This window comes from Podarcis cretensis, assembly GCF_951804945.1.
Source record: "Podarcis cretensis genome assembly, chromosome: 10".
In the NCBI taxonomy this organism is placed as follows: Eukaryota; Metazoa; Chordata; class Lepidosauria; order Squamata; family Lacertidae; genus Podarcis; species Podarcis cretensis.
In genome coordinates, this window is record NC_137179.1 from 34761358 (window position 1) to 34783395 (window position 22038).

General features: G+C 41.1%; 2 protein-coding genes across 2 annotated transcripts in view; both read left to right on the forward strand.

The window, feature by feature from the left end:
* NUP205 (nucleoporin 205) overlaps nt 1-10809 on the forward strand; it is a 33776-nt gene extending 22967 nt beyond the window's left edge. The window contains exons 29-43 of the mRNA XM_079991871.1: nt 477-747; nt 948-1046; nt 1606-1754; nt 2797-2988; nt 3263-3384; nt 3962-4100; nt 4283-4409; nt 5026-5102; nt 5257-5385; nt 5547-5673; nt 6128-6294; nt 6841-6964; nt 8492-8620; nt 9660-9733; nt 10321-10809. Of these exons, the coding sequence (XP_079847997.1) occupies nt 477-747; nt 948-1046; nt 1606-1754; nt 2797-2988; nt 3263-3384; nt 3962-4100; nt 4283-4409; nt 5026-5102; nt 5257-5385; nt 5547-5673; nt 6128-6294; nt 6841-6964; nt 8492-8620; nt 9660-9733; nt 10321-10473 (2079 nt within the window). The 3' untranslated portion in view covers nt 10474-10809. The remainder of the gene's footprint in view (nt 1-476; nt 748-947; nt 1047-1605; nt 1755-2796; nt 2989-3262; nt 3385-3961; nt 4101-4282; nt 4410-5025; nt 5103-5256; nt 5386-5546; nt 5674-6127; nt 6295-6840; nt 6965-8491; nt 8621-9659; nt 9734-10320) is intronic.
* A 1327-nt stretch (nt 10810-12136) lies between these two features.
* Nucleotides 12137-21360, forward strand: ARL1 (ARF like GTPase 1). Its single transcript, XM_079991947.1, has 6 exons — nt 12137-12295; nt 16903-17040; nt 19017-19098; nt 19557-19668; nt 20715-20893; nt 21030-21360. The coding sequence occupies exons 1-6, from the start codon at nt 12292-12294 to the stop codon at nt 21058-21060; spliced, it is 546 nt and encodes a 181-aa protein (XP_079848073.1). The 5' UTR covers nt 12137-12291; the 3' UTR covers nt 21061-21360.
* Nucleotides 21361-22038: the final 678 nt, after the last annotated feature.

The following is a 22038-nucleotide window of genomic DNA, read 5'->3' on the forward strand; positions in this document are numbered from 1 at the left end:
TTGGGTGTCCATTTTGAGTTTTTTTAAAATGCACAGTTGAATTATGAAATATCTAATGGTTTCCAATCCATTCATATTTACCAGCAATTTCCCCTAACAAAATCTGTGTGTTCTGAGTCAGCTATGCCACTTACTTAGCTTTTGTTACTGTTGCTTCCCAACATCACTTTACAGACTTTTTAACACTTACTCAAGGGAGTTTTGGGAGGCTGGATGTGGGCTTTTGAATGTACCTGGATTGTCATAGCTGTATCTTTCGGATCCAATCAAAGTAGAGAGTTGGGGGGGGGTCTAGCAAGGAGATCAGTGTTTCTGTACCACACACCGCTTCATGATTGAGACACATTTGTCTCATTGCTATTTAAAATTGAACATTCTGCTTATAGTAATTTGTATTAGAGATGCCTATAGGAATTATGCAGACGTGTATCGCAAGCATGTTCCAAAATAGCAACTCTTTCTTTTGTTCCCGTAAGATCCTGAATGACGATGCTGCTCAGGAGTTAATGCCTGTTGTGGCGGCAGCCGTGTTCACCCTGACCGCCCACTTAAGTCAGTGTGTGCGAACAGAGCAAAAGGAGCCATTTGCCGTCCCTTTGCCGGGGCACTCGCAGTTTGTCTTGATGCTGGATGGTTCTTTCACAACACCACCTGGTTCTGAAGGCATGGTGGTGGGATTTGCCTCTATCGGAGACTCTTCTCTACATATCATATTGAAAAAGATTCTGGATTTCATTCTGAAAACAGGTAATGACCACTTTAAGATAGTTTCCATAATCTTTGAAGCAGTTGATTGATGTGCTCCCCAGGTTCTATGGAAACAGATTGGCGTGTGCATTACAAAAGCCAACATTCTGTAAATAAGCTGAGGTGGATAACAACAGAATAATGGCTTATGTGTGCTGTCTTTTTCCATAGTATAAATACCCTTTTTTCTGTCTGAGCAGGTGGTGGCTTCCAGCGAGTGAGAACACATCTGTATGGATCACTGCTTTACTACTTGCAGATTGCTCAGAGACCAGATGAACCAGACACCCTAGAAGCAGGTAGAATACAAAATGGTGATGAAAAGAGAACATGCGCTGCATTTGCAACTATATTTGATCTCTTTATATGACCAGAGTTCACAGTCCCATACTTCTCCCCATTCTCCATCAGCAATAATAACTTTATTTCTGGGGGTTTTTCAGGCTTCCCAAAACCATTATTTCCCAGTCCCATATATGTATGAAGCTGACTGGTCAGTTTTATTTCATGCCCCTAATCCAGCCTTTGATTTCATCTATGTTCATAGACTGCAGTGACCCAAAAGTGTGAATGCAGTGGTAACTTTTCTTCTGTCATGAGCACATTTCCATTGAAGGCATCTTGTGTCCTTTCACTGAAGTAAATATGTGTGTGTTTCCCATCAGAGTTCATCCGAAGAAGCTTTTTTGTTCATATTCTGTTACAAGTAACGTTCTTTGCTGAGGGATCTATTTTCTCATTTGAACATTCCAACTAAAATACTCTCCTCTTCCCCTCCCTATAAAGGCATATGTAGTTGTTCGCATGCTCTGGTACATTGTTTCCCCTTTAAATTTGTCATTTTCTTCCTCTTTATAGCCAAGAAGACCACGTGGGAGCGTTTAACAGCGCCTGAAGATGCTTACAGTAAATTGCAGAGAGAAAACATGGCAATTATTGAAAGCTATGGTTCTGCCCTAATGGAGGTGGTCTGCCGAGATGCCTGTGATGGTCATGAAATTGGACGGGTAAATAAAATAAGATATTCTGTATTTTAATTTTAAACAGGTTCAGGTCACAATTGATGTCATAATTTTGGAACATTCAAATATTTATTAAAGAATTACTTGACATTTTAGAATTTTTTAAAAAGTAGTTCAGTAAGTCTTTCATATCTTACATACTTGCTTTTGGTGATAATACATATATACCAGGTGAAGTGTGGTAAACGTTTGCTACCTGTGCCTGAGTAATGTAGCTGTTGGCCTTCTTTCCTTGTTACATCATTCAGTTTTTACATTTGGAAAAAATGACTGCATTTGTACTTAAAGTTGCTTCTATAGCAGAAAAAGTAGTAGGTAATGAAGAGCAAACATAATGTAAGCTATGAAGGTTGGGAAAGAATGCCTGGTTTTTACTCTTGTTCTGTTCTTCATTTTTAAACTAGTCCATATAGTTTCAATGTAGTTCACCAGTTTGTGATGAAACATGGTTAATGATGAATAGCATGTACATAATCATGACCAACCAAACTGGACATTATAAAAAAGGTTTTGGCCACTAAAATTAGCATCTACATTTGCCATCCCCCTTGATAATGTCTACCCAACTCTTGATGTCACAGCAGTCAGTGATCTAGAGTGGAGGTAGGTTAAATGCATGTTTTCTTAGACATTTCTTAAATCTGCAGATTAGTGGCCCATTCACAGATTTACTATCAGAACTTTTAAAATAATGTCACTGAAAATAAGAAAATTTCACTAGTTTTCTCTTGAAACTGGGACACCATTTTTTCTCTCATCTTGCATTCTAGCAAGATGTGCAGCTGCAACTGTAGACTAATAACTTCCTATAGTACAATATTTGTTGACATGCTTGAAAATGTAAAACATTAAAGTATTAGGAGCCGGCATCATCTTGGCTAGTCTGCAGATATTGTACATTCACATTATTTCAACATAGTAGGCTATATAGGTCAGAAATACCCAGTTTTTAAATAAGTTGTAGTAGAGATTAGATAATTTTTGTATCCTTTCTTGAGGAATTTAATCTTTCATTTTTATTTTTCAGATGCTAGCACTAGCCTTGCTTGATCGCATCATCTCTGTAGATAAACAGCAGCAATGGTTGTTGTATCTCTCCAACAGTGGCTATCTAAAAGTGCTTGTAGATAGCCTAGCAGATGATGACCTCAAGCTGCAAAGCTTACTTACACCCCAGCCTCCTCTACTTAAAGCACTGTACACCTATGAGTCAAAAATGGTAAGTTCTTAATAACTGTTCAGTGACCTGGGGTCCACACAGCCAAATCCTGGATTAATAATCCAAGATATGCATGAGCATATCTAAATAAGTGTATTTTAAATCATGTCCATTGGCTGGGTTAAATAAACGAATATAATTCAGTTTTTGTGTTTTAACTTGAAGGTATGTTTTAAGGTTGCTGACAGAAAAACATTTAGAGTTGCCACATTAAAAAAAATAACCTTTGGTCTTTTTAAAATTCATTTTCTTTATTTTTTACAATATGTTTCAGGCATTCCTGACCAAAGTGGCCAAAATACAGCAGGGAGCACTAGAGTTACGTAGATCTGGAGTGATTGTGAAGCTTGCCCAGTGTCAGGTATATGACATGCGACCAGAAACAGATCAGCAGGGGTAAGTGTCATACAATTTGTCCTCAGAGTTATGTCCCAAGTTGCGAACACATCCCGAGAACAAAATCTCTCAATGCTGAGGCCCCACTCTGTGGTTTACAACAATTAACATTTATATGCCTTCATTGAATTCATGCTGCTGTGTCAGGAAGGATCCTATCCAAACAGGTATAAGTATATTAGTAATAGTGCGTGTTTGCTGGAGATGTGGTACAAAATTATTTCACTATAAGTAGCTCTGCAGCCTTTGACTCCTGTGCTGCACTGTTGATAGGAACAAGCCTCTCTTGAGATGACTGTGCCATAAGATTTGGATTCCCTTCTTGCAGACTGAGGGTGTAAACATGTGAATCAATTATATTTCTTAAACCTATGTCAGTCTCCTCCGCATCTTTGATTCTTCAAAGGAGGACAAACCATGGGGAGCTCCTGGAACCCACTGGACTTTTGCTACCACTCGACAGAGTGTGGGGGCAGCACTCAGCTTTCATAACATTATGTTCTGATGAGTTGCTGTGATGTTTTTTAAAATCTACCAGTTATTTACTTTCTCATTTTCTTTTATCTCCTTTCTTCAGAATATTTGGAATGCGAGAAACCCCCGTCTTTATTCCTGCTCCTGTAGAACGCTATCGCCAGATTCTTCTGCCAGCTCTTCAACTGTGCCAGGTCATCCTCACATCAAGTATGGCAGAGCACGCACAGGCTGCAGGACAGGTAAGGGAAAATGCAAGAAATTCCTAGTGGTGTCGGCTATTCGTTACTGTTACTCCCTTCCCACAGCAGACTTCGTGTTTTATGTTTTGTTATTTCCAAGCCTCCTCTACTGATACGTTGTCCTAAAGTTCTTAATTGTATTTTAATTTTATTTCTGTATATACTTTCTTGTTTCGTTATAGGTTTTGCAGTTCCTAATATCACATTCAGATACTATCCAAGCAATCTTGCGGTGTCAAGAAGTCAGTGTGGGGTCCTTGCAAGAACTGGCCTTGCTGACTGGGATAATCAGCAAAGCTGCTCTGCCTGGTGGGTACCTTTGGCAGCCAGTTTATAGTCATTCTAATCTTTTATTATTATTATTTGTTTTATTAAATTTGCTTAGTAACATAACATTATTATATATATTCTATAAAACAAAGAATACAGAACAAAATTCATTCATACTACAATGCCTAACTACATAACATTAATATATATGGTTTCTGAAAAATAGGCTTACATAACAAAATCAATTCAAAATACCATCTGGTTTCCTTTATTTATTTATTTATTTATTTATTTATTTATTTATTTTCTTCCTCCCTCCCCACTCCAGCCCTCCCCACCCCGTCAGGCCTGCCTTCTTCATATCTTTATCCATGTACACAGTCTGTTCATTCGAGCTTGTATGTTAGGGTTGGCTTTCCCCTCTTTCTAGTCATTCTAATCATTAACTTTGTTACATACAAATATCTCTTTCACCAAACTCACTTATCTTCATAAAAGTATGTGCAAACTTTTGACTTGCATAGAACTGAATAGGCGTGGAAAGTTCACAAAAACTCTTGGGCTAATGTTTATGTGTCGCTTATTTGATTATGCATTCTAACCAGAAGAAGAATAAAAATAAGTATTAAGCTCCTATTGTATTATATTTCATTAGGAGCACTAGGTGATTTTGACCTTGATGTTACTGAAGGGATGCAGATTGAACTGCAAGGACATATTGGGCGATTTCAGGTATGCAATTTTATGATCACAGCAACTGTTTCGTGTTAATGGTTTGAATTCAACTCTCTCCTCCCTGGCATGACAGACATGCAATAGATAACAAGCAGCTATACCTGGCAGGTGGAAACAGTCATCAGTTTCTCTACATTCCTTTGATTTTCAGCGCCAGTGCTTGGGCCTCCTAACAAGGTTTGGTGGTGGTGATAGATTGCGTCAGTTTAAGCTGCAAGACGATCAAGCAGAGGGAGACAAAATGAACAAGAGAGATGAAATTGAACTGGCCATGCAACAGGTGAGCCTCAGCTGAGTAATACAACTAAAAGTCCCTTTTTCACAATGGTAAAATGTCTGTTTCTTCTTTTCTCTGCCATTATCCTAAGGATGTGATAGAAGTGACCATGCCTGCACTTTGTACTTGATTGCTGTTAACTTGCTTTTCATCTTCCTCTGCAGATCTGTGCCAATGTGATGGAATACTGCCAGTTGCTGATGATGCAGTGTGCCCCCACCTTTGAGCACACAGTTTGCCTTTTCACTCCTAGCCTGTCTGAGACCACTAATCGAGATGGACCTCGGCAAGGTTGGTTTGGGTTTTACTGGTGTAGAACAGGGACTGTATTCCAGAAGCTGAGTTAACACTGGCAAGAAGTTAACGAACCTCGACATGTTCTTTCTCATATACTGAAGATTCCCTTTACATCATGTTATGAGATGCTGCAGGAAGGTTTGAGAAATTTTCTATGGTGGATCAGGCTTTTAAAGAGCTTATTTATTATTATATCTGATATATTAGTCTTATATCTTGACAGCAGTTTTATATGACAGAAATAGTAATTAGGCTTTGAAAATCCTGCCCGGATAGCCGTATTTGGTTGTGTGAAACATCTATCACAAAATAAGTAATGCGGTTACAGTGAATTTATCTTCCAGTTTGTGTATTAAATTAATTTCAAGGTTTATAAATTTAGGCTTTAACCACCACCCCTCAGGGAATTTAAGCTAATTTTTAAAACTTGGATTGTAATTTGTTTTAGATCCTCAAGCAGCGGTGATTCCTTATTGGCGTTTGCCTGGCTTGGGTATAATTGTCTATCTGTTAAAGCAGAGTGCCAATGACTTCTTCAGTTACTACGACAGCCATCGTCAGAGTGTTAGCAAGTTGCAGAATGTGGAGCAACTGCCACCAGATGAGATAAAGGAGGTAGCCAACTTCTGTTCTCTTTGAGTCTCCTTCAGATTTATTATGCAAAAGAATGTATCATTATTGTAAATAACCAGTTGGTGAAGGAAAGCTTAGTAAATGTATCAGTGGCCATAACATTATTCTAAGATTCAAGAAAAGCATCCTGTTGGGTTTTTCTTTCAACATCTATTATTTATACTTACTAACTCCCAGAAGGGCTAGTGTGAGGTAAACTTTCTGGGTTTAGACAAATCTAAACATTTTTACTTACCCTGATAGAATAAGATGACATAATTAAACTATTTTTCCCCATCAAACTTTGCAGAGATTATCAGGTTAGGGATTAGTTTGTCTGAAAATATGTAAGTTGATTTCTTTTAAGAACAAAAGCAGTCATCATAAATCCAAGGCTTCACATTAACATGTTTTTAAGTTTTCTGTAAAATAGGATAAAGTCAGACTTTGTGTGTAGCGGAGTCTGTAGGGCTCCTACACACTTTAGTGAACAAGCTACATGGTAGTATGTCTAGTATGCCTTTATATGTGTGTTTGTTCTTTTCACAGTTGTGCCAGTCAGTTATGCTTGCTGGAGTTGACAAAATTTCTACTACCCAAAAATACATCTTGGCAAAGCGACGGTTGGTGAAGTTGATCAACAATCGAGCCAAGTTGCTTTCTCTGTGTTGCTGTATCTTTTGATAATTATGAGACACTGAAAATTTTACTGGTGAAATTTCAGCTTTTTTAAAAGATTGGAAATTCACAACTTGTTCATGAAATCTGAGGGAGAGAGGGGCTTATTCGTCAATCTTCACACTTCAAATATTGACTTTTCTAGATCATGAAACCTTGCAGGGTATGGTACCCAACTAAGCACTCACTCCTTGCAAACCTGAACTTGTGATGTTTACTTACAGATAGATGGAAGTGTCTCCTTCATTCAGATATGTGGTTAACAATGAATAATTTATATCACAAAACTGCATTATCAGTGGTCTAGAAACTAGATCCAGTGCCCTTCAAATTTATCAGAATGAATTTTACAGTGTAACATAAGAAAATGTCAAAACCTTGTTTTTGGTTACTGATATGAAACTCATTCCCAGACACTGGAATGTCATCATCAATCTTTATTACGGTCCAGAGACCCAACAAATCATTACGAAGCAATACACAATTCATACACCTAGACAGTGGAATGTAGTAAAAGAGAAGGTTCGGCCTCTCTTTAAGAGGCAGAAGTAGTTTATGGTCTTAAGGGTTTCTTAATTTCTTTTTTGTTTGTTGGACATGTAATGCAAAACTATTAAAATTGTTCAATGCTTTAGTAGTGTGTGTTGGTGGTAAGGTGGCCTGCAGTTTCTTCTTACACGTGTTTGTTTGGGAAATTACCAGTGTAGGGCCTTCTCTGTGATTTTGGAACCCCCCTCCCTAGGGAAACTAGACAGGCTTCCTCCCTTCTCGTTCCAACAGCCTTTTGGGAATTGACTGCTTTTAAATAAAGGACTAGTGCTGTGCTGTTGCTTTTTTGTAATTATGTATGTTTGATAGAATTCAAACTAATTACATATAAAAAATATGTTTCAGTGTTAAATTTTTAAGAAGAAGAAGAGTCGGGAGCCAGTGTGGTGTAGTGGTTAAGAGCGGTAGTCTCCTGATCTGGTGAACCGGGTTCGCGTCTCCGCTCCTCCACATGCAGCTGCTGGGTGACCTTGGGCCAGTCACACTTCTCTGAAGTCTCTCAGCCCCACTCACCTCACAGAGTGTTTGTTGTGGGGGAGGAAGGGAAAGGAGAATGTTAGCCGCTTTGAGACTCCTGAAGGGGAGTGAAAGGCGGGATATCAAATCCAAACTCTTCTTCTAAATTTTTATGTTTTTAGTGGTTTGGGTTTTATCTGTAAGTTGCCTTGAGTCCTGTCGGGGAAAGAGGCAAAGTATAAATATGATGTTGTTTATGGTGATGATAACAATAGGACAGTATCAACAACAGTTTTGTCTCCTACCTGTGTTTTGGAAATATGCATGAATGTTGTGGGGAAAGACCTGCCCTGGAGAAATGTGGTCTTGTTTGTGTTAGTACTTAAAGATGGTTAAGTTTTCTAGAACAATGTTGAGACAATATAGGGGCTCTTAGGAGCCCTCATTTCCAAATTCTCCCCCCCCCCTCTCCCTCTCTCTATATATATGCATTTTCCTTTACTAGAAATGCTTGCAGATATTATAGAAACGTGCCTTTTCATTCTTTGGCGGCACCTGGAACATTATCTGCTACACTGTACCCCTACTGATTCTCAGGATTCTCTTTTGGCCTCCAGGAATCGGATAAAGAGCAGAAGATTACAAGGTAGTTTTCCTCAGACTTTTGGGGTTCTTGTATTATGCTGTGTGACTAAAGTTACACACTAGGTTATGACAGTGTAATTATGAATTCTGAATGGTTTTTAGCCTGCTTTAGTAAGTTTAGTGGTAACAATTTTTTATTCAGTCATAAACATTACTTTTGTTTGGTGCAAGCAGTATGTGCTTGAATGCAGTTTTGGCTATTGCTGCACCACAGTAGTGCGGGGAGGGATTTCTTGCATTGATTGGACTGATTTTAATTGGATTATCAAGCACAGCCGCATTAAAAATAGATGTCTCTTGTTCAACAAAATGTACACTGAAGTACTTTATTATTTTGTTAAGTTCAGCAAACTTGTTGAATGTTGTAAAGTTTTGAGCTACCTCCTCAATAGGTCCTTTCAGGAGGAGTCCTTTGGGGACTAGCCAAGTAATTTTATGGGGGTGGTAGATGGGCGACAGGTAACATTGATAAGGGAGTTTGATGGGGAGAGATTCCACCAACAAGGTTCAGATCTCCCAAGTCATGTTTCCTCTCAGTTCAAAAGAAAGAATGAGTTAACTACCTTTTCCCTATATAGTGTGGAATCTTTATCTGTGCCTCCGTGTGTTCAGATACTTTATGGCACTGATTTGTGGGTTGCGGTAGTTTAAAGATCCCACCATCTGAAGCCAGGTGTATTACTGTTGCACCTGCATACAAGTCACAGAAATTCAGATTGTGGCTTCGCCAAGTTGAAAGCTAGAGGTTGACTTAAAGGAATACCAGTTTGGTTGCCTGGGACAAGTAAGTCACTTCTACCTGTATGTTTTGGTGAAAAATTAGGATAGGAAGATGATATGGTATAGAGAGGCAAATACAGTATAGACAAAATAAGCTAGAAATCTACATCACAATCCTATCATATCTACTAAGCTGAAAGTGCTCTTGAGTTCAATGGCACTTAATTTAGGCTACAGTCCTATAAATTGTTTTATGTTACACATTTTGAAAGCTTGTTTTGTACCTAAAAATAACTATTGTCATTTTTTAAAATTCCAAGATACCTTCAGTTCAGATCCTAACTTTGATTTTAAAAGTGGATTGAGCAGAGTGAGCCAACTTGATATAGATCAGGTAAGATCTTTCAAATAGTCTTTTCTGGAAACAGTGGCTCAGTTCACACATAATGCTAAGCTAAACCTTGGTTTAGTGTGATGTGTGGACTCCTGAAGAAGAGGCTGCACCTACTCCTCTTCTGGTTCTGCTGCTGCTTTGACTTTATCTGCTCCAGACAAACAAGCTGTAACCTAGTTCATTTTTCTATTTGGGAAGAAAAATAGAATAAACTCTGATGAACTTGTAGACCATCATTCATGCTTCCCATTATATCTTACATAATTACTGAAGATGACTAGTTACATTTTCACTTCTGGATGAGATCCTTCTGAAATAAAATTTAAAAGGAGTACATTGTTAGATTGCAGTTATTTCTGAGCCTTTGATTTTTTCCTAACTTGAGAAATAACTCATTGAGAACAATGTTTTATCATTCAGGGGTTTGTGATATGCCTTCCCCTCACAAAGCCACATAACTTTAATTAGACTTTATATGAGAGCTGGTATTTCTAAATAAGAAAGAAAAGTATGTATGTATGTTTGTTTGTTTAAGAAGCAGGGTGTAATGAACAGAAGTTACATTATTTTTTTCTCCACTCCTCTAGCTTCAGATTGAAGCCATCAACAGTTTTGGGGAATCACTGCAGAAGAAGCTCCTTGACATTGAAAGCCTCTATTCTAAGATCCGATCACGCTACACTTTCATTCAAGCACTCGTTAGACGTATCCGTGGACTACTGAGGCTATCAAGGACCTGAAGACTTATGCTTTTGCCTCACTGAAGTTATTTTTTTGTACAAGTGTCATTTTCTAAATTATGGTCAAAACTATTTTGCTATATTTTTTCATTCAAATAATGAATCAGTTTTGTGTAATTCTTTCTATTTCCACCTGTTGAGAGGGGGGGAATAAACATTTTTAAAATAACATACATACAATCATCTTGAGTAGAAGCAAAAAACAAAACTATTATGGAAAGGAAATGTAATTTAAAAGAACAAATTAGATCAGAAATGGGATCTTGGCTGATTTTTCACAGCTGTAACAAGTACAAACCATGCCGATGGGAATAAAGATTGTTTTTTGGGATTCAATTCTTTGATGATTGCCAAAATAGAAGTAGAAAACCAATCAGCCCACTTCATAAGTAACCATTCTCCACGTCAGCTGTACTCTTGCCTTACTGCTTCCAAAAGAGAAGTAGTAATAGTTTTGTAGTTTTGTATAATATGCAGTTAGGGATAAAGGGAAAGCAATGTATCCTGGGGAATCTAGGTTACCAGATTTTACTTATTTTATTGTGTACGTATTCATTGTGAAAACTTCTCCATTCAAAAGTCATGATGTACTGAAACCATTAAAATACTTACTGATTTTAAAACTTAACCCTCATGTCACTCTATCCCTGTTTATCAAAAATGTAAGAGAAATATGAGGTGTCACTTCCAGAACAGTCTTTTAAAAAAGGCCACAAAAGCCTACAAAAAAAAAGAAAGATTCTTCAACCTTCTGTGGGCTGGCCGTTGAAGAACTCAAACCACTTGTGTTCTCTGCTGGGCACAAAGAAGTGATTGAGTGCTCATTCACCTGCATGCAATTCCATGTTGCCTAATTACCAGCTGAATGTTCTAATTACAAGGCTGTTCCAGACTATACTTCCAGGGAACTTGACAGCTGCAGGTTATCCCTGTGGATCTTAACCTGATACATTGTAGAGTGCTATTGGTTTTGGTTTTTTTCTAAAAGCTTATCATGAAACACTTTGGCTGAGGGCAATGTTGTGCCCAAGCAGTATCCTGATTCCTGAATCGCCTCTGGAAGCCAGTACTGAAGCGGACTTCTTTGCAGTTTAATTTCTGCTTGCCACGCATGATTACAGAGATCATGCATTAGTGTGTATATTTAACAGCAACCTCTGCTCTACCCTCCTATAACAAGTTGCTCGCCTGTCAAGCACCATCCTTTGCGCACCGGGGACTAATCCTACCAAATGTTTATTTGTACGGGAAGATCCTAGACGCTGCTCCCGTAACATGAAAGCGCTAGCCAGTCCACGGGTTTTTCCTTCAGCCAAACCGAGAGGCGCGCATCCTTCTCACCACGTGAATCCCCTCGTGGCGCCACGCGGGCCAAGAACTCTCCGCCCCCCGCAGCCCAATGTGACCCCTCCCTTCAGCGGTTCCCGCCTCCTGCCGCTACTTTCCAGCAAGGAAGCGGCATCTCGTTTCGAAACGGCAGATTCGTCACGTAGCTGTTTAAATCGTGATTATTATTATTATTTTTTAAAAAGGTGTCACTGCCACACGATCCCCACCAGCCTTAGCACCTGACAGGAGTGGCGGCGGAAGCCCTTTTCAGCCCCGTCGGCGCCGCGCTCCGGCGCCTCGTGTCGAAAGCCCTAATCGGAGCGCTGCCCCTGCTTTGCTCTCCGTGTGCCCAGCGGCTGTGAGGGAGGCGGTCGACGTGGAAGCAGCAGCTTCGCGGCCAACTTCCGGGTTAACGGCGGCGGCCGCGGCGGCGGAGGGGGTCGGCGCGGTTTCTCTGAGAGGGAAGCGACGCGGGAAAGCGCCTCGGCCATGGGTGAGGAAAGGGCCCTGAGGCGGCCGGGCTGCTGAGGGAGAAGCGGGGCGGGGGAGGCGGTGGCGCAGCTGCAGGCCGGGCGGGAAGCAGGTCGCCTGGAAACGGCGGGGGCGAGAGAGAGGAGCGTGTCTCTCTCCCCGCGAGGGAGGCCGCTCGGCGCGCTGCGTTTCCCCGGGATGGTTCTCGTTCCCGTGTCGCAACAGGCGAGCTTCCCCGTCACGCGGAGTTGCCCTCAGGCTGGGGCCGTAGGGAAAATCCCGTCTCGCTGCAGCTGTTGGGCTCCAGGCCGCTCGTTGGGCCAGACGCGGCCCGGAAGGGAGGCGAGACGCACCTTCGGATGTCTCGCCCGGAGCGGACTCCTCCCCGCTCCCCTTCCCTTCGAGTAACGTTACGCGGCGCCGCTGCTGAGGAGCCCGGCTTTCCTACGCCCGGCTGCTGTGCAGTGGGCGGGGAGGTTCCGCAGCGTGACGAATTCCTTCGGGGTCCTCGCCCACCTGGTCCTTGGCCTGGACTCCCGTGCCAGCTCCGCCTTCCTCCGGTGCGCGCGCTGCCTCGCCTCTCCCAGCGCCACCCGAAGCCACTTCGCTTTAGGGAAGGACCTGGGAGCAGCACACCCACCACGTTCCTCGGGGAATCCCGTAAACTCTCCAGATGTTGTTGGACTCCAGCTCAGGGATGAGTACTTACCCTCCAGGAGGCTTGATTTCTTGGGCTGTCTGGTTTCATCAAAGGAATTTCCTATTTCTGATGATCAGAAGAAAAAAGAAATGTACAGTGGTACCTCGGGTTACATACGCTTCAGGTTACATACGCTTCAGGTTACAGGCTCGGCAAACCCAGATATAGTACCTCGGGTTAAGAACTTTGCTTCAGGATGAGAACAGAAATTATGCTCCGGCGGCGCGGCGGCAGCAGGAGGCCCCATTAGCTAAAGTGGTGCTTTCGGTTAAGAACAGTTTCAGGTTAACAGACCTCCAGAACGAATTAAGTACGTAACCAGAGGTACCACAGTACTTGAAGATTTTGTAAATTGCTGTTGTTCAATAAATAATTGTTAAGGCTCCGCCTGTTGAGTCTTCATTGGTTTATCAGCCTTCTGAGGTACCTGTGTGGCCTGATCCATAATGAAAGACTGCTTTTCTTCTATAGTGCTCTTAATTTGGGGAAAGCAGATTTGGGTGGAAAGACAGGCCCCAGTTAGGGATGCTGCACTCCTGCCAACTAATGCTGGGAGAAAACAAATCGTGATCCTTGGCATGGTGTTATGTCCAAATGGTTTGTTTTGATCCAGCAGGCTACGATTACTAAATTAAGGAGAAATCTTGGTTACAGATTAGGGTTTGGTCAGAATGAAGCAAACCATGATGTAACACTGGGGATCATGATTTGATTCCTCCCAGCTCAGGAGGAGTGATATGTGATTTTGTTCATACACAATAAATCATGGTTTATGGTTTACCATGATTTAAGAGTGTAGCCAGTGTGAGTGCTCTTTAAAGGTAGTTTTGTGAAATCTGAATGATACTCTGTGGGTGTGGGTGTGGGTGTGGGTGTGGTTGGAGTGGTGGTTGAATTAGAAAGGGCGTGATTGTAGGCTTCTTGGGTAGGGTCCTTTTATTCATATGACACTGAGATAGCTCAGTTGGTAGAGCATGATCCGTGTTGTCCCTTTTACCTATACAATTCTGTGAGGTTTCTGTGACTCTGGTATTGAGGAAGTTTATTTGTTTTGGAAACTCTCCAGATCTAGATAGGGGAGGGAGGAATTGAAGTTACAGCAGAAGTCTAATAGAGAGTCTACCTTGCCATGTAGACAGGATAGCTCAGTTGGTTAGAGCGTGCAGCTGCATATTCCTGCATTGCAGGGGGTCGGACTAGATGATCCTCGGGATCCCTTCCAGCACTGATTCTTTGTCCAGATTATAGTATAGCTACAGGAATCATAGGGCACACTTGCAGGAGCCTTATACAAAACAAGCGTTGAACAATCTTACATTCTCTTCTTCTTGGAGAAGAATTTGTATGCTCTTATACTGAAGTCAGGGATGTGGGTGGCGCTGTGGGTTAAACCACAGAGCCTGGGACTTGCCAATCAGGTCGGTGGTTTGAATCCCCGCAACAGGGTGAGCTCCTGTTGCTCGGCCCCTGCTCCTGCCAACCTAGCCGTTCGAAAGCACGTCAAAGTGCAAGTAGATAAACAGGTACTGCTCCGGCGGGAAGGTAAACGGCGTTTCCGTGCGCTGCTCTGGTTCGCCAGAAGCGGCTTAGTCATGCTGGCCACATGACCCGGAGGCTTCATTGGCAAATAAAGCGAGATGAGCACCGCAACCCCAGAGTCGGCCACAACTAGACCTAATGGTCAGGGGTCCCTTTACCTTTACCTTTTATACTGAAGTCAAACTGAAAATCACTTAGCTTGGATCCTCCGAGGGCCTTATCAACTTGAAGCTTTGCATTCAGTGCCTATTTTAATTTTCTCTCCTATATTATCTTGTATCCATTGCCTAATAATTCAGTATGTGCTGTGCTGTGCTGTGAAGGGGAGGAAACAAGCCTGGCTTGTTTTGAGGTACAAACTTGAGTTCATGGTTTGGGTCTTTCCAACAAACCACAATAAGATTTGTTTTCTTTTCTTTTTTGTTACCTTGGCTTTACTAATGGAATGTTTGGAGGAAACCAGTCATGAGTCTAGGTTTGTATGTCAAAACAAGGCAGACTCACTTGTTTCAGGCTTGTTTCCTCCTTACAATCCAGAGTGAGGCAGGAGCAAAGTGTACATGCTAGATAAACCATAGGCTTTTTAAAACTATGGTTTAACATTACGTGCAAGTGGGGCCAGTGTTTGGATATGAGTTTTGTAGTAACAGTGTTTAGCAGAATAATAGGCAAATAGAAATGTGTGTGTACTTTTGTGAAACCGTAACATACAGTAGTCATTATAAACATTATATGCCTACAGTCTTCTAGTTAAAAGTCAGTTTCTATTTTAAACATGGGAATGGCATAGAACAGGCATAGGCAAACTCCGGTCCATCAGATGTTTGGGACTACAATTCCCATCACCCCTAGCTAACAGGACCAGTGGTCAGGGATGATGGGAATTGTAGTCCCAAACAACTGGAGGGCCGGAGTTTGCCTGTGCCTGGCATAGAAGAAAGAAATGTGTTTAGGTTAGTTTTGAGTTAGATTATAACCTTATGTAACCACATTACTTCCTTATGATGTGTTTGGACAGATGACCAGATGTATTTAGTCAGGCAGGCATCCATTTCCTGAATCTTAAAACAATTCTGGAGATGGGAAAGTTTTTAACTTTTGTAGTCTGAAGTATTTCTAATTGTATACACCGTATTTTTCGCTCTATAAGACGCACCAGATCACAAGAAAACGAGAGAGAAAAAATTCTGAATCTCAGAAGCCAGAACAGCAAGAGGGATCGCTGCTCAGTGAAAGCAGCGATCCCTCTTGCTGTTCTGGCTTCTGGGATAGCTGCGCAGCCTGCATTCACTCCATAAGACGCACACACATTTCCCCTTACTTTTTAGGAGGGAAAAAGTGAGTCGTATAGAGCAAAAAATATGGTAATTGTAAAACAATAAATAATTTAGAAATCTTTAGTCCCCCACAATGTTAATATAATCATATATCTTAATTTATATTGCTGATATTTGAACTTTCTTAAAAGAAGTTTAGGGGGGAGGAGAAAGCTCTGGGATCAGTTCCAAAAGTTAACTTCTTATATTGACTGACTGGAATGGAAGCAGTTCAGGAAGCCTAATTGAATGACTGTTGTTGGGTAACAGTTGTGGGAGGGGCAAATGTAGGTGGTCACTCAGCAGAAGCAATAGATGTTTTAATGTGGTTGTTTTACTATGTATTTTAATTACATGTAGCTGTATTTTATTCTTGATGTTTTGTTAGCTTTTAGTTGTATCTTGACATAAAAAGTGCTCTATACATTTTTAAAAAATAAAAGTATAAAAGAATAGCCCTGCTTCTCTTTTCTCTCTCTGCTTTGCAACCAGAAGAAATGGCTGCCTCATTGTTGAATGTCAGTTAGAAAAGAGAAACAGAAAAGCAAGGGGATATGGAATGACCTGCTCTCTGACTGCAACCCTGAACAGGAGCAGCTCCTCTTAGGAGATAAAATTACATTGCAACATTTTGTTGTGTGCCGACTAGCATACTTCCTAAAGACATTGGACATTAACATTTTGAAGCTGAGACAAAATACTGGAGCAGATGACCTATGAGTCTATTCAAATACAGTGGATGCTCGGATTGCGAACATAATCCGTGCAGGAGGCACATTTGCAACCCGCAGCGCTGTGTCTGCGCACATGCGCGTGGGTTGTGATTCGACACTTCTGTGCACACGTGAGTGCCGAAACCCAGAAGTAACCCATTCTGGTACTTCTGGGTTCGGTGTAGTGCGCAACCCGAAAACGCACAACCTGAAGCGTCTGTAACCTGAGGTATGACTGTAAGACCTTTCCCCAAGAAATCTGTCTTGTCTCTTTTCACAAGAGCTTTGGAAACAAGCTGTTAATATTTGATAGTCTATGATAATGCAGTTCAGTTTTGACAATTATTCTTGTTCTCTGTAGGTGGGTTTTTTTCAACCATCTTTTCCAGTTTATTTGGTACGCGGGAGATGAGAATTCTAATTTTGGGATTAGATGGAGCAGGAAAGACAACAATTCTCTACAGGTTGCAAGTTGGAGAAGTTGTGACTACCATTCCTAGTAAGTGTTCTTCTAAATGTAACACAATACATCACATGTAATGCAATGCTCTATGTTCTATTCCCTCATCCATTGTTAAATAAGGTTTAAATGTGGCGATCTCCAATTACTGAAATGCACCTAAAACAGATGTAATTTTTATTGACATCCTACTGTCTCAGGACATAATGGAGTGGTGCACCTTTGGAGGTAAAAGTCAAACTGTTGGAAGGTTGCAGCGCCTGCTGTGGCTGAAGAGCAGGGGTCGGCAAGGTTTACCTCACCTGGGCTGGTTCACTCCAGTGGAGATCCCTCTGTGGGCCAGATTGCATGCACCCACGATTTTCTGCATTTGCGCAGACGCAATTTCCAGAACTGCTGAAGTGAGTCCCCGCGCTGTGCCAGTTTAGGGCGGCTCAGTTCGGGGGTGGCTCATGGGCCGGTTAAACGACCCCCGTGGGCTGCTTGTGGCCCATGGGCCTTAGGTTGCCTACCCCTGCTGTAGAGACTGATATGGGAAAGATATGTTGTATTGTGGCTGGGGCAGATGAAGGAGTCCAGTTGTGCTGCTGCAGATGCACCATGGTGTTTCTTCTCTCTGTGCTTCTCCCAGAGTCACTGCCTTAAATCACTAAAAATTAGAAATTCAAATTTCTAACTCTTTGATAGCACAATCCTATTGATGTCTGTTCAGAAGTAAGCTCCACTGAATTCAATGGGATTTATTATTGAGTAAATGTTTATAGAATTGCAAGCTGAGTATCTAACATTAATGCTAAAGAAATGTGTATTCAAATATGGACAGAACAAATACCCTCTAAATGAGCCTATGGTTTGTTTCTAGGTCATCCTAATTAGAAAATCAGGATTGTAGGAGGGATTCACCTAAGAAGCCTTGCCAGTGGAAGCCCTGTGCAAGGACTTTCCTCTGAGTAATGGGGCTTTCCCCCCCCCCGCCCACCCCAAAAGTACCTCAGAAGGGAGTTGGGAGAATCCCAGAGCAGCACATGAGGAAGAGAGGGTGGGTCATTCCAACTGGCAAGCCAAAATGTTTGGGCAGAGACAATGTTCGTAATATCACGTTGAAATTCCATCCTGTGATTTTTGCTGTGTTATGCCATGGTAATGCAGGGGTGGGGGATTGGAATGGCTGCCAGGCTAAATCCTTATCTCACCTATCCCTGGAGGCCCATTTGTCAGAGAGCCATTTTTGCCCACCTGTTGTAAATCAAACTGAGCACCCAAAGGAACAAGCACAGGACTTTGCAGCTCTCAGTGATCAGCTCAGGATTAGTGCTTGCGAAGTGCAGTGCACAGTACTTTGCAAACCCCAACAATGCCCCATGCAGAGTGCTTTACACTGCACGGCAGAAGTGTCCTCACAGGTCAAATGGGTAAACCTGGCAAGTCTGATGATGTTTGAGGGGCCTGAGGTTCTGCAACACTGTGGTGAGACATAGTTAATGGTTTATCATTGAATGCGCAGTTTGTTCCCATTTTTCTCCTTCTCACTAGCAACAAACCATGATTTTCAGCTTAGCATCTCATATGAATTAGGGCACAGGGGACATGGTTTGTTCTTGGCTTATCAATCATTGTTCGTTTGAGTGAAACAAACCATGACCCCCAGGCATAGATGTAATGCTATGTCAAGGTTTATGGTTCATTGCTTCCACTTGCTAGTGGGGAAGAGCATAGCAGGAGTGATTGTGCATTCACGGTAAATCTTTAACCATGGCTTCTCATGATGTGCAAACACACTGGGTGGCTCTTGTCCAATCCCTATCCAATATTCTTTTACTCAGCTTGTTTGCTTTGTATGAATGACAGGTTTAACCTTCAATGTATAGAGTGCATTATTGACTCATAAAATAGTGTCTTGGAACAGAAACTAACATGTAGTATTAAAGATGTGTATATTCAGATTTCAACAATATGATTTGGATTGCAACATTTTTTAAAAAAATGCACTGCTAAATTACTTTTTTCTTTTCCAGCAATTGGTTTCAATGTTGAGACAGTAACCTACAAGAATCTGAAGTTCCAAGTCTGGGACTTAGGAGGACAGACAAGCATCAGGTATAGCACAGGCAACTTACTTACTTCAGCAGAACTGAGCATACTTGGTGAATTTCTTTGTGGGTTTGAAGCTGCTTAAGCTGAACTTGACTTTATGTGCCCTGCCTAAGATTTATTTCCTTTTTTGCCACTAAAATTCCTTGATAATGGAAAGTAGACTGGATTTTTGAAGGCACACAAGTGTTGCTGGATCGGTTTATGACCACTTGTGACAGAAATTGGAAATAGGAAATCGTGTGAGGGTTTTAGCTACTGGGTATTAGTAGATAATAGACAGTCTTTCAGTAGATATTACAGATTGTATGTCAGAGTTTATAAGTGTGATAAAGGTAGAAACTAATCTTCCTAAATTTTATCTATGGTTATACTGAATAGGGTAGCCAGGAAATGTCCTATAATTATGATTGAGCTGTGATTGTTTCACCTGATACAATTTAAATAATATTTTTATTTTCCAGGCCGTATTGGAGATGTTACTATTCCAATACAGATGCAGTCATTTATGTAGTTGACAGCTGTGACAGGGACAGAATTGGAATTTCAAAGTCTGAGCTTGTTGCCATGTTGGAGGTAGGAAACCTGAGGTTTTTGTTCTTTTGTTTTTTTTTAAAGATAGTTTTAGATACTCTCAGTGAACTTAGCAAGGTTGAAACAAAATAAAAAAATTCCTTCCAGTAGCACCAAGCTTAGCAAGGTTGGTCCATTTCATAATTGTTTTACTATCAACCTGAGACTGTTTTAGATCTGTTTTAGATGGACCAACCTTGCTGTTTCTGCAAGTTTTCATGTATTTATTGGTGAAAATATTTTTTTTCACACCCAACCTGTTGCAGCATCTGTGTATCCCTTGGAGTTTTGGAACTTCACATGTGTTTCATAAGTCATATGCAAATACAGAGTGTTTGATTTCTGTACTTGTACCACATGAGCAAAGAGTAAGGATTGGGATGATTCTTGTAATTTTGCTCAAGTTTCTGGCTGCCTTGAATTAAGAACAGTGCAAAGGGATTAGGGGCACTGCAGGAGATTATATACCACTAGCCTTTACTATTTTTTCACTCCTAAGCATGTTTTAAGACCATGAGGATCCATTAAATACCTTTTTCTACCCCCTGATCTTATACTAGCGGCCATGGAAGATTTAGCTGTTCAGCCACATAGAATACATCTGGATCAGGTGTGGAGAACCTTTGGTCCTCCAGATAGATGTTCCTCCCATCATCCTTGGCCATTGTCTGTGCTTGGTGGGGCTGATGCGAGTTGTAGTTCAGCAACATCTGGAGGGCCCAAGGTCCCCACCCGATTTAGATGCATGGCTATAAGGACGATACATTTGAACCTTCAGCACCTGAATGTAAGTGCTCACACTTAAGGCTGTATTTGATGTTACAGTATTATCAATGGAACTTCTCATACAGTGATTTCTAATGCAAAACTAGCAGGAAAGGAGAATTCTTAAATACTTTGGTTATTTTATTTACAATTTTAAAAAACTTAAACCCATAACTGAAAATCAGTTTTTCAGCCAGCCTCTCTACGGTGCTTTAGGTATTTTGCATGACTTAAGGCAAGACTGAATGATACACTTTTGTGACATAATCTGCCACCTCTTTTAGGAGGAAGAACTAAAGAAAGCCATTTTAGTGGTATTTGCAAACAAACAAGATATGGAACAGGCTATGACTCCAACAGAAATGGCAAATGCACTTGGACTTCCAGCTCTGAAGGATAGAAAATGGCAGATATTCAAGACATCTGCAACCAAAGGCACTGGACTTGATGAGGCAATGGAGTGGTAAGTACCACAGGTGTTAAATTCTTAATGTTGTGTATATGTAGTATAGAGCCTGCTGGGCATCTTGCTGTAACTAAGTCTTCATAATTGCTTTATCATTATATATACATGTAATCACAAAGCTGAATCTTTCTAGGTTGGTGGAGACTTTGAAGAGCAGACAGTGAAATGGACTCGGAAGTTTCCTTCAGCTGTCAATGAAATGCAATTCTGTAAATAGGACTGGCCGAATAACTTTTGAAAGGAATGAGGCTTCTTTGCATTGTAAATCACACTGAATCAACTGAATGTTTGTCTGTATACTATGTTTAAAATACTACATTCTTTTTTGTGTAAGTTATGTAACATCAATTTTTATGACAGTCATATAACTGATAGTCCATGAGAATAAATTGGAATAAACATTTGCTACTTGGAATTCTAAGTGTTTGAAACTATTTAACACTAATAAATATATTTAACTATCATTTATCTAGATTTTTCTATTTCATGCCTATTGCCTTTCATGTGTTCCTTTTTGTAGTTAGTAAAAAGGTAAAGGGACCCCTGATTGTTAGGTCCAACGCCGTTTACCTTTCCACTGGAGCGGTATGTACTTGCACTTTGACGTGCTTTCGAACTGCTAGGTTGGCAGGAGCAGGGACCGAGCAACGGGAGCTCACCCTGTTGTGGGGATTCGATCCACCGACCTTCTGATCGGCAAGCCCTAGGCTCTGTGGTTTAGACCACAGCACCACCCACGTCCCTTTTTTGAAGTTAAGAGTAGCTTAAATAAGTAGTCTGGGTGGCATTCTCCAACGGATCAGAACCGTTGCAAGATGAAGCCTTGATACTTGATTGTAATGTGGGGACCCTTATTAGTGCTGCTTATACAGTTCTTTGTTTTCTTACAACCAATAGTGGAACCCTGGGCAGTTAAGTATTTTGCTTGCAGTGTAACCTGTGAAGGAAAACCTTCAAGATATATATATACTTGGAAATGGAGCTGTTGTGGAGAGAAGGCAGGTTCAGAGTTAACCAGGAAGTTCTGCAGGTATTTGAATATGCTTATTTAATGTATTGAGGGCTGCATGGACTCAGTTGTGATTTGAGGGAAGCTATGTATCCTGAAATATTTTAAGTGAGGCAAGTGGAAAGCACCTAAG